General features: G+C 30.9%; 1 protein-coding gene across 7 annotated transcripts; it reads right to left on the bottom strand.

Annotated features, from left to right (window-relative positions):
- Positions 1-1,928: 1,928 nt before the first annotated feature.
- LOC141706071 (protein GET1-like) lies at positions 1,929-17,730 on the bottom strand. 7 transcript variants are annotated; one of them, XR_012568607.1, is made up of 7 exons: positions 17,372-17,730; positions 15,713-15,792; positions 4,112-4,182; positions 3,775-3,845; positions 3,609-3,690; positions 3,157-3,206; positions 2,177-2,412 (listed from the first exon to the last, which is right to left on the bottom strand). XR_012568607.1 is itself a non-coding variant. In XM_074508904.1 (6 exons), exons 2-6 carry the CDS (start codon positions 15,768-15,770, stop codon positions 2,002-2,004), a joined length of 300 nt encoding a protein of 99 aa, XP_074365005.1. In that variant the 5' UTR covers positions 15,771-15,792; positions 17,372-17,730; the 3' UTR covers positions 1,929-2,001. The 7 variants fall into 7 exon arrangements, 3 of the variants coding, with proteins under 3 accessions (XP_074365005.1, XP_074365004.1, XP_074365003.1); XM_074508904.1 differs by lacking the exons at positions 2,177-2,412; positions 4,112-4,182 and adding an exon at positions 1,929-2,040; XR_012568608.1 differs by lacking the exon at positions 3,609-3,690.
- Between the last annotated feature and the right edge of the window lie 1,775 nt (positions 17,731-19,505).

Raw genomic sequence — 19,505 nt, 5'->3', positions numbered from 1 at the left:
AGCATTCTCCTCCAACAGGTTCCTTCTCTAGAATTCAGAACTTGATTCTTGTGTCCTTGGACCCCATATTGATAAAAAAATCTTCAACTTCTTTCGATGAAAAGAAGTTACCATGTTACCAATTGTTAATCCTAGTATCAACAAAGGTTTTCCGGGGGAGTTGAATACAATTACTAATTCTTTTTCAAATCTGTTCAACTGCTCAAAAATAATATAAATAAATAAGAAAAGAACCAGCTTAAACCAGACCAACAAATAAAAGGGTTTTAACTAGATGTTAATGAATCCAATTGAAGGTGTTCATGTTTTTCTTGAATAATTTGAGTTGTAAGATAAGTCAAATGCTTTAAATGTAGTTCTTTCCCACCTGTATATTCACTAAACTTTATGAAAGAGTTTTTGTATCTACACGTACACACTTACGACATTGCTACACTCTTATTTATATATCACATAAGATACTAAAAAAGTTACTAACTCGGACGATAAGACATTGCATAAATAACAATATTTGTAATCCGACCCATCCTTTTTGTTTGTGAAATTTTAGAAACATCATGTTTCCAACTTTCAATCCTTGTTTGTTCAAAGAGTATCTTATTCTAGATGAGTTCTATCTTCCTAAGAAATCTTACTAAGTTCATGTTTATTGACCTAACTTCCAAGTTGTATGTGACTCTACATGCTTTGTCATATTCACCATGTTAAGTAGTTGTCAACTGCTATACAAAGTAATAGTGACATACTCATGCATTCATCAATCTTCAAATTCTAATCACTAGTTAGAAATTTGACATATCAATTGAGTTCGTTTCACTTGTGAAAAATATAAGTCTTCAAATATTTAAACTCATGACTCTCTTTCTTCACATCCGTTGATAAGCTTCTTCTCATATTCATTGACTCATCGTGACTTTTTCATTACTCGACTATATAAAAATTACTAAATCATATTACTTATTACAAAATCTTAACTACAAAACTAATATAGAAGGCTCCATAATCAACTGATATTTTTATAAGATTTGACTAGTTTACAAGAAAATACATAAAATCTAGTCTAAATGTTGTTATCATCATATAATATGTACAATTTTTAACAAAAGAGACCCGTTTAGTGCAGACATACTAATCTCAGTCACCAAGAAATACGAGTAGAAACACGAAGTAATAAAATATTTATACTAGGCATTTCAAACTTACATTTTATGTTTTAGTTTACATAAGTAATGTGATAAATATCGCATTTAATTAGTTGTTCACATATCTATTATATTTTGACAAAGGCGTTGATGAGTGCACAATAAGGCTCTAGCTGCACTAGTTAAAGTAACGAGAAGCAAGCAATGAGGGTAGTAAGACGGGCGAAACGACTCGAATGACGAGGCCAACGAAAATTTGTTAGGTGGTGATAATGGCATCAATTAGGCTGATAATTGCTTTTGAACTTCTTTTTTTGTTGGTTTATGTTGATTTAAAGTTTTGATTCTTTTATATGATGGTTGATGTTGGGTTTGCACAATTAGGAATTAACATTTTTGTGCATAGTGTGTTTGAAATGCATCCATAGGATGTTATGAATTTTGTTAAAATTATTCATTTATAGTTATGTGGAGCATAATGATGTTATGTTCTTTCACTTTGATTGTTATTTGATGAACGCAATATGATGCGAGATTTATTGTAGCAACAAAGATGGGCCTGAAAAATGATCGTTCAGCAACGACACAAACAGAATTACGACCAGTTTGTAAAGAACTTACGGCCGCATTCATAAGAAAATAGTAAGTATTAATCAATTAATATAATTGGTACAAGTGCATATCTTGGTGCCTTATACTAATAACAAGATATAGTTGGTAACTAAATCAGACAAAAAATATGTTAATTTTTGTTAAATTTAACCATGTAAACCATCATGTAATGTGATTATTAGTTGGGGCATAAACAATGATGTGGCAAGACCAAATCATCAGGTCCCACGCCTGTGGCATCCACATGTCATCTAGCGGGGCACAATATGTCATATGGGTCTTCCATCTAACGATATAAATTACTAGATTGAGTCTTCCATCAATTAAGATAAATTATGAAAGTACAATAATAACTTGGTTTTAAAAAATCAATATCAAATTATTGTAAAAATTAAATAACTATAGCTTTTGGGTATTTACTGATCATGTTTCTTTTTATGTGTAAAAGGTAAATAATTACAAATAAATGAAAAGCAAGGTATGTGGTCTCATCAGCCAAAACAAGATAAAAATAACTTATTCACTATCATCAAAAACTCAATAACTTATTTCATTAATAAAAAATAGAAAAATACAACTTTTTTTAAAACTTAAGTATTTGTTGACAAGCAAATTTTGCAACACTGGTAGATACCGTTATCCATTGGATGATACCAACCTATAAGGAAACAAACAAAAACTTAGAAAAAACTAAAATATGACCTTCAAGACCTTTGCATATTGAATGGTAACCTAGTAATTATAATATTTAAAGGAAACTAAAATATGAACCGTCATAATTTTGCATCAGTAAACTCTGTGCTTGTAATCACCAACATTTACATTTATAGATTAATCTCGATTAGATGAAAAAATAACATCGACTAAATAATTTTCTGGTCCTCACATAATTGGGATGTTGCATTCTGCACATTAATCAACAAATAAAATTTTATAGTCCTGAAGTAATTCATTAAAATTAGAGATTTAACTGTATAAGTTAATCTACAGATTTTACAAGGTTTTGACATGATAGCTAGCACGATAATTCATATTTTATTATCACAAATTTTCTCAATCTTTAAAATCGTTTCTTGCAATGCCCTATAAAAATTTTAGAACACCTAATAGCAAAATCGTGTTCAAAAGGTAATTTTATCTACCCTAAACATGAAAGATGTAACAAAATAAATTATTTTGTCCTGCACTAAATTAGATTAAAAATTATTTTAATTCACTATCCAACTAAATAACATGCAATTCATTATCCAAAATAAAACCCGACATCTGTAATATTTTTTTATTTAAATCAGAAGTTCTTAAACTTCCTAAAATTTGCAAACGCCAACACAAATGTTATCTTATTTAAATTGATAATTTATCAACCAAAAATTGTAATGAAATAGTTAATAGGTCTAGTTACCATAACATAGTCGTTTATATAGCCTCCAGATCTCCAAGACAAAAATCTTCCTGCAATATATAGAATATAAAATAAATAGATTTTTAAGAATCAAGATAACGTCAGTTATTGTTTTATAGTAAAAGATCATAATTGTGAAGTTTGTGTGTAGCGTGATGTTTGAGTGTCTTCTTGCTATCCGAAAGGTCAGAGGTTTAAAAAAATTGAAAAATAATAGTAAGTTTATATACATAAAAATATTCATGGCTAATTGGGGAGTCTTTTGCACTAGAAGAGTTAGGGTGACAATCAATAAACAACTATCATAGTTATTTTGTAAGTTCACACAAAAACTAATTTTTTTTCACGTATTTCTAGTATCATTTCTAATGCTAGTGCATATGTGGTAACACACAATTTCTCCCAAAAATAAAACTAAAGAATTTAAATTTATATAAAATTATTATATTTACCAAAGGGTTGAACAAGTTGATAAGGTATGGCAGCAACAGGAGACCCCCAGAACCAGTAAGCAAACACAGCATATGTAAATATCTACACAAAACTTGATGATCAAGTATCCTAACAATGACAAATATTTACGTAATCATATAAATTGTTGAACAAATTGAAAAAAACCTTTAGCATCGTCAATTTTTTCGAGTAAGCATCAAATGATAAGCTTATCTCCTTACTTTGCAATTCTTGATCTGAATGCACAAAACAATTATTAAAAGTTTGTCAAACTAAACACACATGAACGTCACATAAATACAAAAAAATAAATATAATGCAAAATATGATAAGATGCAAAAACATGAGGTACAAATTGAATATAATTTCTTTAATATAATACTATCGATATAAATTAAACATTTATATTTAAAATTTCAATCAAAAAATGAAATAGGACGTCTAAAGTGACTTATGTAAGTATCTACATAGTAATGTACAAACAAAGTTCCAAAGATTATACTTTTGGCAAGTTCTTTCTCTTTTGCTGCTGCCGTCCTCCTTAACTTAGCAGCTTATGCAAATGTTGAAGGTCTACATTTAACAAAGAGTTCGAGTTGTTATATATGTTATAACTACAAAAATTCATAAAATGACTAAATATACATACATACATACATACATACATATATACATATATATGCATATATAATGCATGCATGCATATATTTCTGCATACACACATATACACATACACACACATATTCACACATACATACATAGTTACATACTCATATATTATTAAATGTCATCAATTTAACATCGCCCTTCAACATAATGAAATGACCAAATATTATATTAAATTATATGAAATAAAAAATAAAATAAACTATTTATATGAATATGCATGATTTATACTTCACTTTTAATAATTATGTTACATATATCATATACTCACACCGTCCTGTAGGTTGTTAACATCGACAGGGAGTGTGTTGAGCAAATTAATTCATATGACAATTATACTGCTACATTAATATCTATATAACATTTAATTCACTTTGTCATTCATTTACTGAAAATTATCAATTGTTGTATAAATTGTTTTTTGCTAATTAGTATTTATATATCAGAAAGAGAAAAATACACAGGGATTGACCCATGCTATGTCACAGGCCACCTAAAGGACTATCTATAGGCAATCTGGGGAATACAAATTACTGATAAAAAGCAAAAGAGGGTCATTAGTCAAAAACTATACAATCTAAGATAGCCAAATATAAAAGTTGTTAATATATTCTAATTTGTTCAACCATTTTGAATTAGAAACTCTCGTCTTGGCGTTCCTTTCTCTCCAAACATGGTAGCAGAAAACTTGCAGAACAAGAAGTACCAAGCTCCTGTGAGGTTGTGGGCTGATGTCACACCAAGTTTGAATATTTTGTAAGCAGGAGTTTCCCGAAGTAGGTAGATGAAGTTTGGTAGCAATCTTCTGAAGAATTGACTAACTGTATATTTATTCAATTATTGTATAATTAATATACACATGTATACATACATATATAGATACATTCTCATACATTTTTATTTGTCATCAATTTAACATTGTTCTCCAATACAATGAGAAGGCCAAATATCATATTTAATTATGTGAAATAAAAAAAATTATTTATACATATATGTACAATTTATACCTAACCAAACATACCCAGTATAGGTCTGGGGAGGGTAAGATGTACGCAACCTTCCCCTCATTCTGATCACTTAAAAAGTGAAAAAAAACATACCATATACGCAAGAATCAATACTCACTTCAAACAAACAAAAAATCTGATCACTTAAATTAAAAAGAGTTGAAACAAACCTTAGTCCATGGTATTATTCACATGGGACATACTTAATTATATATTTCTTGTTTCTTGGTCGCCCTCAAGTTGAATCCCATTGTGAAAGAAGTTTGAAAATCCACTTTAAAATGGGTAATGATGAACAAGTACATATATGTGTGTGTGATCAGTAAATACAAAAGTAACCGCTCGAAAGAAAGTTGGTTACTTTAGATCAACAAGATACATTTTCTTATTGTCAAAGTTGTAATTATCGAGGAGTAAAATAAAAATTTGTTGGCAAAAAAAACTAGACTGGTGATAATGGCATGTTTTTTACTTCTGAATGAAACTATAAAAGGGAGAAGATAATCGCTTTTGTTCCAAAATTGATCTGGATCCTTAAAAGACGTAAATGAAGAATTGTCGGTGCCCTTGTTCTTGATCTTGTGGTAAGTAGATAGCAATTAGCAGGGCTGGAAAAGTTGAAGATGATGATGGCGGTTACGTGAATCGCCCGAGAGAGATAGTTTCCAAAAGTTGGTTCTTTTGATTCGTTTGCTAAAATAATTAATACATATGTAAAATTTATACTTTACTATTAATAATTATGTGACATATATCATATACTCCCACTGTCCTATAGGTTGTTAACATCGTTAGGAGGGGTCTGTTGAGCAAATTAATTCATATGGCAATTATATCCCTACATTAATATGTGTATAATATTTAATTCGCATCGTCATTAATTTATTAAAAATAATCAATTGTTGTATAATTAATATATGCATGCATACATACATATAATAAATATATACATATATATAATTTAATACAGGAACACACACACATACATACTCATATATTCTTATTTGTCATCAATATAACCTCGTTCTCTAACATAATGAAATGGCGAATTATTACATTAAATCCAATAAAATACAAAATAAAATAAACTATTTATAAATATATGTACGATTCATACTACACTATTAATCATTCTATGACATATATCATATACTCTCACCGTCCCATACGTTTTTAATATCGTTGTTATATATAATGATTAAAAAATGAATTACGTTGAGGAAAAAGTAAGAAAGTGGGGGTAAATTTTGGAGTCATTATAAAAATGATATGCTATTTTAGAAAATGTTAACAATCTGTTGGAACATCCCAAAATAGAAAGGTATTGGGACAGAGAGTATCATATGTCATTCAGTGACTAAACGTACAATAATGACGTCAATTGCCTATATAGAATGACTCAACAATCACATTTCTAACACATAAACACGTTAAACAATTAAAAAGCAAATTAATAATTATTTGTTATAATTGATTGTAATTTTTAAGTCAATGGTAAAATAGTAAAGCTAGTCTTAGGAGTAGAAATTTTGATAATGCATTAAATATTTTTGTTCTTCAACTTGCCTATAAATACATGGCCTTGGTGAATGTAAAATTTGTACCAAGCATCTTACATATATGCTCTCTATCTCCCTCCGATTATCATTCTTTCCCTCTCAGATTTGGTAGCCCCTTCTAAAATATTAAAGCTAGTATATTACAACACGTTATCAGCACGAAGCCCTGCCGAAAGTGAGAATGTATAATTTTAATTTAAATATACATATATATATGAGTAGACGTGGTTACACCCTCTACATATAATTCAAATATATATAACCGGAGTAGACGTGGTTACACCCTCTACTAATAATTTAAATATATATGGCCGGAGCACCGCCTATTAAAATTATTTTACGGTACCATTTAATTTTGGGTAATAACAAAGTATAGTGGGAACCTTAATTTAAAAATTGGATACTTATCGGATAATAATTTTTTTTACCCCTAACTAACTTATGCAGGATTGTCCACTTTAATTTATTATTGGTCGGAGATAACCTGCATACGCAGACGTCCGTATGGCGGGTGAAAATCCATTTGTCATTTTATATATAGATATGTTTATAATATCAATGATAATAATGATATATACATTGATTATTGCGTACATGTTAACACACCCGATTAACTAGGATTTTATGTAATATTTACATAGATGAATTAAAATTTAATAATTTTCGTGTTAATTTAGATTTAGTATGAAAAATATTACAAGCTTGTCGTTCGTTGCCTTGGACATTTCTGGAGATAATTATTTATCATGGGTACAAGATGTAAACTTGCACTTGGGTTCAAAGAAATTAAGCGATACAATAAAGGAAGAAAATAAATCCACGGCCGAAGAAAACTTTACCTCTATAAATTTTCTCTGACACCACATGCAAGAAGATTTAAAATCTGAGTACTTAGAAGTCGAGGATCCTTTATTTTATGGGAAAATCTAAAGGATAGGTTCGATCACTAGAAACTAGTTTATCTACCTGCAACTGAAAATGATTGGGCTACTTTAAGACTTCAGGATTTTAAAAGTGTCCGAGCATATAACTCTGCTTTGTTCAAAATAAGTTCTAGGCTTATTATGTGTGGTGAGAAAGTTACGGAAAAAAGAAGAATTGATAAAACACTATCAACTTTTCACTCCAACAATATCAACTTAGCAGAGATGTACAGGGAGCGCAAATTTACTAAGTTCGGGGATCTTCTATCAACTCTCCTCGTTGCTGAACAGAATCATGAATTGGAGATAAAGAATCATCAATCCCGTCCAACAGATTCTGCCCCATTACCTGAAGTAAATAACATGTCATTCCAGCAGAATGTACGTGGAAAAGGCTATAGAGGTGGACGGGGCCAAGGGCGGTACCGTGGAAGAGGTCGGAGCCACGGGCATTTTCGTCCATATAACAACTCTGGTCACCGGAAGTGGCAATCTGAATCACAGAGTAAAAGAAAAGCACCACGAGGAGGAAAAACTGAAAATGTTTGCTATAGGTGCGGCATGGATAGACACTGGACACGTAATTGTCATGCCCCAGATCATCTTGTTAAGCTATACCAATCTTCTCAAAAAAACAAAAGAGAAAGTGGTAGAAACAAATTTCGCCAACAATAACATAGATGATTTCCCGAGAATCACAACTGGAGGAATAAGCATTAATGGTCCGAATGAACCTAACGAAACTCCCATATGGGAGGCTGAAGATTAGTTTCATATAATTACTATAGTAGTGTGTATTGTGTGCTTTATTTTGTTTGAACTATGTGGTGTGTTATGTTCTTATCAAATAAATTATGTTTCTTAATTATATACAGAATGGATTCTGAAGATATATGCATTGCTGATTGTGGTACAACTCATACGATTTTACAGAACCGAAAATATTTTACCCAAATAACCAAAACCGAACCTCAAATCGGAACGATTTCCGGCATATCTAATATAATCGAAGGTTTTGGAAAAGCTAGTTTTATCCTCCCTAATGGTACCCACATACAGATTCCAAATGCATTATATTCTAGTAAGTCTACTAGAAATCTTATTAGTTTTAAAGATATCCGACTCATTAATTTTCACATCGAAACTACCTCTGAGGCTGATAGAGAATATCTTCTTATTACTTCCGCTAATTTTACAAACAAGAAAATCTTAAAAAAGTTTCACTCACTTTCCTCAGGATTATATATGATGAAAATTAGAACTATTGAGTCACACAATGTCATTGCTTCTAAACTCATAGATCCAAAATCTTTTATACTTTGGCATTAAAGATTAGGTCATCCTGGCGTCTCTATGATGCGTCGTATTATAGAGAATTCTACTGGTCATCCTCTTAAAGATTTTAAAGTTCTTTCCAACAATGACATTCCATGTTCAGCATGTTCTTTAGGAAAATTGATTACTCGACCATCCCCTACTAAAGTTCAGCTTGAAAACCCAACTTTTCTAGAAAGGATCCAAGGCGACATATGTGGACCTATACACCCATCATCTGACCCATTTAGGTACTTCATGGTATTAATCGATGCCTCAACTAGATGGTCTCATGTTTGTCTTCTCTCAACTCGTAATAATGCTTTTGCAAAATTACTTGCCCAAATAATCAAATTACGAGCTCAATTCCCAGATCAATGCATTAAGTCAATTCGTTTAGATAATGCCGACGAATTCACATCTGCAACTTTTGTCGACTATTGCATATCTGTAGGAATCTCAGTTGAACACCCAGTTCCTCATGTACATACACAAAATGGGTTAGCCGAGTCCTTTATCAAAAGACTCCAACTTATTGCAAGACCGCTGTTGTTGAAAGCAAAATTACCTACATCTATTTGGAGTCACGCTATACTTCATGCTGCTAATATTATTAGGATTAGACCAATTTCCTACAATGAACATTCTCCGATACAATTGGTACTTGGTCAAGTTCCTAATATTTCTCACTTCAAAATTTTCGGAAGTGCTGTATATGTACCGATTGCTCCACCACAAAGATCGAAGATGGGAGCTCAAAGAAGAGTAGGTATCTACGTTGGTTTTGATTCCACATCTATAATTAGATATCTGGAGCCTCTGACCAGAGACTTTTTTACCGCAAGATATGCAGATTATCATTTTGACGAGTCTATGTTTCCTCCCTTAGGGGGAGATAAACATTCAAATAAAGTTAATCCTGACATAACATGGAATACATCAGGATTATATTTTCTAGATCCACGTACCGGTTAATGCGAACTTGAAGTTAAAAGAATTATTCATATGCAAAATATCGCAAACCAAATGCCTGACGCATTTAACGATTCTAGAAATATAACTAAATCTCATATACATGCAGTAAATACTCCAGCTAGAATAGATATAACAATTCAAAAATCAGATACAAAAGAATTGGTTATAGAATCAAAGCCACGCCTGAAGCGTGGTAGACCGGTCGGTGCAAAAGATGTTGCACCACGAAAAAGAAAAACAAAGAAAATTGCCCCTAAAGTGACACATGCTGCAGAAGAAGCAAATACCCCTGAAGTTGTATTATCTCCTGAAGAGATTCCAGTCCCTGAAGATACGGGGTTAAACAATCATGAAATTTCAATAAATTATGTGCATTATATGAAATTATGGGATCGAAGTAAAGCCATAATCGATGATGTATTTATGTATAACGCAGCATTGGATGTAAACATAAATTCTGATCCTGAACCACAAAGTGTGGATGAATGTCGTCGAAGAAAACACTGGCCAAAATGGAAAGACGCAATCCAAATAGAATTAAATTCATTGCGTAAAAGAGAAGTATTTGGACCTGTTGTTCAAACACCAATCGGTGTGAACCTTGTTGGGAATAAATGGGTATTCATAAGAAAACGAAATGAAAAGAATGAAATTATGAGATATAAAGCCCGACTTGTAGCACAGGGGTTTTCTCAAAGGCCTGGAATTGATTATCAAGAGACATACTCGCCAGTGATGGATGGAATTACTTTTTGTTTTATATTAGGTATGGCATCTAAAGAAAAATTGGAAACACGTCTTATGGATGTCGTTACTGCATACCTATATGGTTCACTTGATAGTGAAATTTTTATGAAAATCCCAGAAGGGTTAAAAATGGATGAGTTTAAGAAACCTCGTCATATATACTCCATTAAACTTCAACGATCATTGTATGGACTGAAACAATCTGGTCGTATGTGGTATAACAGACTAAGTCATTATTTACAAAAGAATGGGTATATTAGTAACCAAATTTCTCCATGTGTTTTTATCAAAAAATCACAATCTGGTTTTATGATTATTGCTGTATATGTGGATGATTTAAATCTTGTAGGAACGGCTACGGAGGTTAATTATGTTGTCATATACTTAAAAACAGAGTTTGAAATGAAAGATCTTGGAAGGACAAAATATTGTCTTAGGATACAAGTCGAGCATTTGTCAACAGGAATTTTCCTCCACCAATCCACATATACAGAAAAGGTTTTGAACAGATTTTACATGGATAAATCTCATCCATTAACTACTCCAATGGTGGTTAGATCTTTAGAGCCTGATAAAGATCCATTTCGACCACGAGAAGATGATGAAGAGGTTCTTGGTCCTGAAATCCCAAATCTAGATGCAATTGGTGCACTTATGTATCTTGCAAATAATACAAGGCCAGATATTGCATTTGATGTAAATTTATTGGCTAGATTTAGCTCTGCTACGATGGACAGACATTGGAATGGGATCAAAAATATAATTCGTTATCTTCGTGGAACAACAGACTTTAGATTATTCTTCCCGAAAAAATCAACATCTCAGTTGATTGGATATGCAGACGCTGGATATTTGTCAGATCCTCATTTTGGTAAATCACAAACTGGATATGTATTTACATATTGCGGTACAGCCATTTCCTGGAAATCCACGAAGCAAACTACAGTGGCAACCTCAACAAATCACTAAGAACTCATTGCAATTCATGAAGCCAGTAGAGAATGTGTATGGTTGCGATCTATCATCAAGAATATTCGGGAATCATGTGGATTACCAGACATCACTAGAAGTCCTACCATTATGTTTGAGGATAACACTCCATGCATTGATCAACTCAAGCAAGGATATATCAAAGGAGACAGGACGAAACACATTTCACCAAAATTCTTCTCCACTCATGAGCTTCAAAAGAATGGTGGAATTGATATTCAACAAATTCGGTCATGTGACAACCTTGCTGATTTATTCACGAAATCATTACCAAATTCAACATTTGGGAAGTTACGACATAACATTGGAATGCGTCTACTCAAGGATTTGTTACAACAAAATTCAGAGAATGATTAGTTTTTCCAGGGGAGATTGTACTCTTTTTCCTTCGTCAAAGTTTTTATCCCACTGGGTTTTTCTTTGAACAAGGTTTTAACGAGGCAATCTATGATCCATGTTAAATGACAATCAAAGGAGAGTGTTATAACTGATTGTAATTTTTAAGTGAATGGTAAAATAGTAAATCTAGTCTTAGGAGTAGAAATTTTGATAATGCATTAAATGTTTTTGTTCTTCAACTTGGCTATAAATCAGTGTTCTGAAAAGCGCATTAAGCGGCCGTTTAGTGTGTTCTGAAAAGCGCATTAAGCGGCCGCCTAAGCGGCCGTTTAAGCGGAATCGGACCATTAAGCGCTTCGATTTTATACTAATCGAAAAATTAAGCGTTTTTAAAGATTAAGCGGCCTTATAAACGGATTACGCGGTTATTAAGCGGATTAAACGGTCATTAAGCGATCAAACCGATTTTGACTTGTCAAATTTTTAATTTTTAATATTAATATTTATTTTAATAAAATAATGATCTTGATTAAAAAATAAAAAAATATAAGTTTTTAAGAAAAATTTATGTTTATATTCTTGATACTTTATTTATTTTCATTATTTTAGTATTACATATATTATTATTATATATAAAATTTTAAATAAATATTATTTATCCGCTTATAGACCCGCTTAAAATTCCGCTTAAGCGTCCGCTTAACCGCTTAAGCGCTAGAAGGTCTTCCCGCCGCTTAGGACCGATTTGCGCTTTTTAGAACATTGCTATAAATACATGGCCTTGGTGAATGTAAAATTTGCACCAAGCATCTTACATATATGCTCTCTATCTCCCTCCGATTATCATTTTTTCCCTCTCAGATTTAGTAGCCCCTTCTAAAATATTAAAGCTAGTATATTACAACATTATTTTATATTTAGAGTGATTAATATACATCAGTTAAACATAATCACTTGTATTTATTTTGTTTTCCAATCATTAATATATTGCAAATAACATTTAATAATGAAGCGACAAAAAATATATACTAACATAATTTATTACTTCCCGCGAATGCACCATTGCAAACATAACTCGGTAACACATGCTCATATGCATAAACAAATAAATTATTAATCCATTAGGTAATAACATAACTATATCATCAACAATTACAGCAAAATCAGTTTCAATTAACACAATCTAGAGTATGTTTGTGCATTGCACGAGCTATAAAGCTAGTTGACTTATATAAAGACGACCCATATGATTATAATAAAATATATGCATTTCATTTTATATTTGTTCTGCTGATATGGAGACACCTTGACACTGCTAAACCTAAATACACTTCTAAAAATACACACACACAAATATAATATGTAGAAACCTCTAAACCTAAACACACACGCACAAACCTACATACACTTCTAAAAATCAACAAATGGTATTAGAAATCTCTTTTTAAGAGACCTGTTGAACACCATAACCATGGCCTTTAATCGCTTTCACATATTTTATAACTATTACCATAATCATAACCATAACAAACGCCATGATATAGATTTCTCACAATCCATAACTATTACACATGTCATGGGAATGGGAAGTCTAAAATCACAGAAACCATAATATATGACATGATTGAGAAGTCTAAATTCATAATATATCATGGCCGAGATGCCATATACAAAAATTATAACCAAAAATCACATTCAACAAAAATGAATAGAGACATCTATAATCTACAAAGAGTACGCTCAAGAATAAAAATTGGAAGTACAAAAGTAGACGATAAAGATATTTAAGAAATGAGAGGCTACTACCCAAGAGAAACATGAAGTTGATAATTTGTTTTAATGAAAATTAAGTATCAAAGCAGGGAGGAGTGTTAGAATTACATTTTGTTATTTAAATTTAAAATATATTTTAATAATTGGTTAATATTTACCAAATCTTTAGAATAATAGTTCATGATTAGATATGATTTATTTTTGAATAATTTTGAATTATAATTGTATTTTTTTCACGAGATAAGAATTATATTAGAATTAGCTTATATAAAGACTACCCAAATGATAATAATAAAATATATGTAGTTCACGTATATTTGTTCTTCTAATATGTATATATCTTGGCACCTCTAAACCCTAAATACACACCTACATGCACCTAAAAACCAACAATGGTATATATATATACAATACAACACAACGACAAAGTACATGACACACATACAAACATAATTTTTTTTGTCATTTTCACTTTCGTTCATCACAAGATCAAAACTATGCCTAAGTAGGATACAGTGGCATGATATTAGAAATCACTAATGCAAGCATTTAGTTCACATTCTCAATAATAACTAATGATCACATTTTAAGCATCTTAATTAAAATCGAATTAACATAACTTGTTGTTTTAAGCTCAGCTAGTTGTGAGTGGGGAATGTTGGATGGTCGAAGGAGCATGTGCTGGAAGAGGCATCATTTAGAATCTTTAAATGATTATCATTGATGTTCTACAAATAAATAACAAGATACGATCTTAACTAAAACAATCATATTTAATGACCCTCTAACAAGTAAAAAATTACTGATCAATCTTGATCTAGAGACTCACGAATATACCTTTTATAAGCAATGTTCAATAACTATAAAAAATTGAGATTGTTAACTTGGCTGACCGTGTCAAATAGCCATAAGTTTAGAATACTATCATATATCACTTATGCAAACAAATACTTGAACGTAAAGCATATTCATCACAAAATTAAACAAGATTCTATATGATGTTTGCGATAATTTTGTGATAATAAGTGACATTCACTGTGTTCTCACACATACCGAATTAATAAATATACAAGAAGTTTCACACACATTACTAAAAATGTGATTGGTCAATGTTTATGTATCCCTTAAACATAAACATTGGGTCCAAACGAATTCATTTAAAACAATTTGATTTCGGTTTAAACCGCTTTTTATCTAAAATAAGTTAAGATTTAAATTAAACTTGAGTTTGAATATAAGAATGGAAATTGTGTATCATATTATAAATCTATATTTTCTTTTTTATTATAATTGAAAAGAATATAAAAAACTTGCGCCTTGAGAAATAAAAGAGAGGTAAGATGAAAAGAAAAAATGTAATGGATTTCCAAGTTTTTATTGTATAAAAATTAAAATAATGAAAACATATTAGGTACATGAATATTAATGTCTTAGAGTAGAATATATGAAGATTAGTTCTTTATGTGTTTGAGTCTTCACATATTTTGTAAATTACAATTTTATTATTAATTGTATATTACCAATATATGTATATAAATGTTGCAATCTAAATGTGCAGTTCGTTTCGTTTGTTTTGGTAGGTTTAGAGGTAAAAATCGAAACTAAACCGAAAAATTCAATTTTTTAAAATATCAATCTTTTACCGAACCAAACGGTTGGCAAACCGTAAAATTTGATTTGGTTGGTTTCGTTCGGTTTGGCTATACATTTAGAATTAAAAAAACATGCATTTAGAAAAATTATAAAAGAATTCTTCTACACTAGAAAAACTAAAAATCAATTGAATTTCGATTAATTATATACTACTCACTGTGACAGTGTGCTCGCTTCTTTATAAAGTTGTTTGATCTGTGCACGTAGTTGAGCATCCGCAGTGCTAGTGGATCCTTTCTGGATTTCAAGTTATAAGTAAAAGAAATACGTTATTTATAATAATTGGCCAAGGTAATATTACATTAATAAAAAATGTCATCTTAATGAATCCAGTCATTAAAGCAAAGTACCCTAACAATTAATTTTCTACTCCCTCGTTATTTTTAAATTTGTCCCTCTCATTTTTAAGGTAACAATAAGGGTTGCAGAAAATAGACTTGGACAATGTACTTGTAAGATTCTTGATTTAACCTCTAAGCTTTTGTTCTTTCAAATAAAATAATATGTAGGTCTCACCTTCAGTACAAACCTTAAAAATCGCAACAAGATTTAAAAGGGACAATAAAGAGGGAACATTATAAGTCTCTGTACATTCAGGAGCCTGCTTTCTGAGTCGGGCTGAGTCTAAGTGGAGTTAAAACCGAGGGTTGGCCTCTATATATACTATAAACTAAGAAATGCCCAAATACGCCTGGTGCTCCATGGAACAGGTATACCTCATGTATAAGAGTAAGATCCACATGCAAATCAAGGAGAGAATGTAGAGAGAATATCAATTCACAGTGAAGAGTACAAAATGTTGAACCTTTTCTTCGATACTGGAGGAAGTATATATAGGCAAGACTCATGTGAGTTGCACATCATCTGTTTCACTTATGTTGGATGTGAAGGAAGCAAACTATGAGTCATGAATGCTAATACCTTGTAATGGTTCTAATTCAATGTTAGGAGAATTATTAAGACTGATCCCATTAAGGTTTAAGGTCAGCCTCAGCGGTCTCAAGTACGAGTGATTGTGAAGGCAAGGGCAGACTTTTGATTGCAAAATCAGAGGGATGGCCAATGACTCGCTGTGTAACCATTCTGTTAACTGGAGATAGGTGAATGAATAGGTATTACCTAATCAAGGCTGCTTGTTGAACGGCTACTTATGGGACTGCTTAATTTAAGTTTTTAGGATATGCTTCATTCTAGTAAACTATGGATAACTCGCTCGGATTTTCTAGGTGGATTGCCAGCTAACTTGTCTATACAAATACGAACAGATGAATAGTTTAGTTCTGTTAAGTGATATTTCTCAGATGGCTGATTCATACCAGAAAAAGGGTAAGAAGCAATTTAAAATTTTGTTGAAAGTATTCAACTTTCAGTTATATTTCCTTTTGCAGATGTCTTATAACATTCCTTCAAGTGTAAAGCTTTCCAGTTTCCACCATCACATAATTGTACTAACAGTTGTCATGACTGCACTAGTAATTCTTCTATTTCTTCTTTGGTTAGAGGAAGCAAGACGTCACCAATTTTCAACATAAACACGTAATAGTCACATATTCTACTCGCACACAAAATCGATAAATTAAATTTACCCAAAACAACATAATAATAGGTGCAGAACCATATAAATTTCACCACAAATTCTTAGTACTGGTTCTCCATTGAATCTTAAATTATCTAGCCAAGTATCCATCATAATTTATGGCAACACATCAAAGCAGTCATTCATTATATTAAAACTAAATAAAAATAGATATTATAAAAAGAAAAGATCAAAAATGAAATAAAAAAATAAGATAAAAATCAAGAAGAAATGGTGCACCATCTTTCTTAAGATGCCCAAGTATTTAGAGGAAAACTGGAAAGCAAAGATGATGATGAAAATAAAAAGGCCAGCAATTGATTGAACCGGGTCTGATTGTCCAACATGTTGTTGTACCAGGTCTGATTGTGCAACAGGTTCTTCTAGGTTAGTGGTATTATTCATTCTTCTATCTCTGTCTGTATGTAAATCAATATATATATATATAAAATTTATATTTATTATCTTCCAGGCTTGTAGATTTTGAATGATTCAATATTCATCAGAGTCATATGATCGCCTTCCTTCTCCCCTGTGCATCTCATGATAACCAATTTTCCTCCCTACATTTCGTTCTAATGTGTTGAGGGCCGTGAAAAAGCCCAGCCCAACATGTCTAATAAATTGGTCTTGGATTCCCATTTATTTTCGCTCAAATCTTTATTACAGTATAAATTAAAAATTGCATTATTGTCCGACAAATTAAAAAAAAATTGCATTATTGAAAATATTAATAATTTATTTTCCTTTAATCTTTTATCAGTTAACTCTATATATCAATATCTATTTACACTTTTAGGAGATAAAATATTGAAAGTTTGGTTGTTAGTTCTCTCGTCATTCAATCTGTCACCTAATTCAGAGCTGTCACATCAAGGGTTGGCAGAGAATTTATGATTATGTCTGCTGAACCAGAAATTGTCGCTTAAGTGTGGTTTATTTTGATTCACGTGGTTTTCAGGCTATTGGGTAAGCCGTGAAGTTTACCAAGTGCGCATCCGAAAAGTAGCGGCTGCGATTTCTCTACGCAAAAAAAATAATGAGACCGTTAAATTTAATCTTAAAAGTTAGTATTATTCAAAAGGTAAAAGGTTCAAACAATACCAATAACTATTAAAATAATAATTTATAATATATAATAATAAAAATAAATGTGTATCGCACGGAGTTATGTACTAGCAATAATAGTGTACATCACATTATCGTATTAATTACTTTAACCATGTTTTGTTCATCAAGTATCTGCTGTATATAATTTTGCATGTTCAATTAATTTAGTATTATACTAATGCTAATCTTTGCACGTGTGATAATGAATGTCATAGATAATTATTTATTGTCCGGATGTATATATATAGTTTGCTTTTAGTTTGTGAACTATTCTTATAAGGTTCTTATTATCAGAAAATATTATAATATTTAATTCGATTGAATAGGAGAACTCAACATTAGTGTTTGACATCTAATTTTGGAAAAATTAAAAAAAATGGATTTACATTAGCGGGATTTTTATTATTAATAAAAAATATGTTGATTAAAAAATATATATAATGCACATACAAAGGGTAACAGCCACATGTTATCTACAATATAAAAAAAAATGCGTAAAACAAAAGAATGGTATTTGACAAAGGAGGGGACTTTTCATGACATCCACCAGCAGGTTAAAAAGTTCTTAACATATTGGAAACCGCCCACATATTTTATAATTGTATCGACAAACAAGATCTTAACAAATTACAATCATATCTCTTAACCATAAACAATTAGCCTGGGCAAGGGTTCAATGCACCAGTACCTATAAGATATAATAGTTAATTAAACACAATTACACAAATTATATATTCAAGTAAACTCCAAACTTTTGTTTTAGTAGTTGTTGTTACGCCCACCCATTTGCATTTAATTAATTGTTTCGTATTTATACTCCTGGGTAAAATTTTATATAGACCATCTTTTTTGTTGGGGATTGTGAAGATGATTTATATTAAAACTTTTCATAAAAATATTATAAAATATATTATTTTAAAAATAATATTTTGTAAAGATCATTATTTTATTTAAAATTTTAAATATTATATATATATTATATGTATAATATTACAAAATATTCTAATTTATAAAACATGTTTAATTTACAAATATTTATTGAGTTTGCGGAACATATCCATACAACTTTAGAACTCTAATCCGTACATATTCTTTTGCACGATTAAGTGGATGTATGTATGCTTTATGTGGGCACACATATTAGACCATTTGTTAAGTAATCATGTTTAATTTGTTAAGGTCAATAATTAAATTATATATGAGACCATTTAGAGAGTTGAGAGTGATTTGTTAACACTATTTTTCAGTCAAATGTTTTTAAATT

Source organism: Apium graveolens, chromosome 2 (assembly GCF_009905375.1).
Source record: "Apium graveolens cultivar Ventura chromosome 2, ASM990537v1, whole genome shotgun sequence".
Classification (NCBI taxonomy): domain Eukaryota; kingdom Viridiplantae; phylum Streptophyta; class Magnoliopsida; order Apiales; family Apiaceae; genus Apium; species Apium graveolens.
This window is presented reverse-complemented; position numbering and strand designations above follow the sequence as displayed.

Excerpts from the sequence above, each read along its gene's own strand:
- LOC141706071 (XM_074508902.1), bottom strand. The coding sequence starts at position 17,536 with ATGAATAATACCACTAACCTAGAAGAACCTGTTGCACAATCAGACCTG. Across the intron at positions 3,207-15,712 it reads GAAGCGAGCACACTGTCACA|GAAGATTTTTGTCTTGGAGA; the intron begins GTGAGTAGTATA and ends TATATATTGCAG. Across the intron at positions 2,413-3,156 it reads ATATAAACGACTATGTTATG|GTTGGTATCATCCAATGGAT; the intron begins GTAACTAGACCT and ends GTTTCCTTATAG.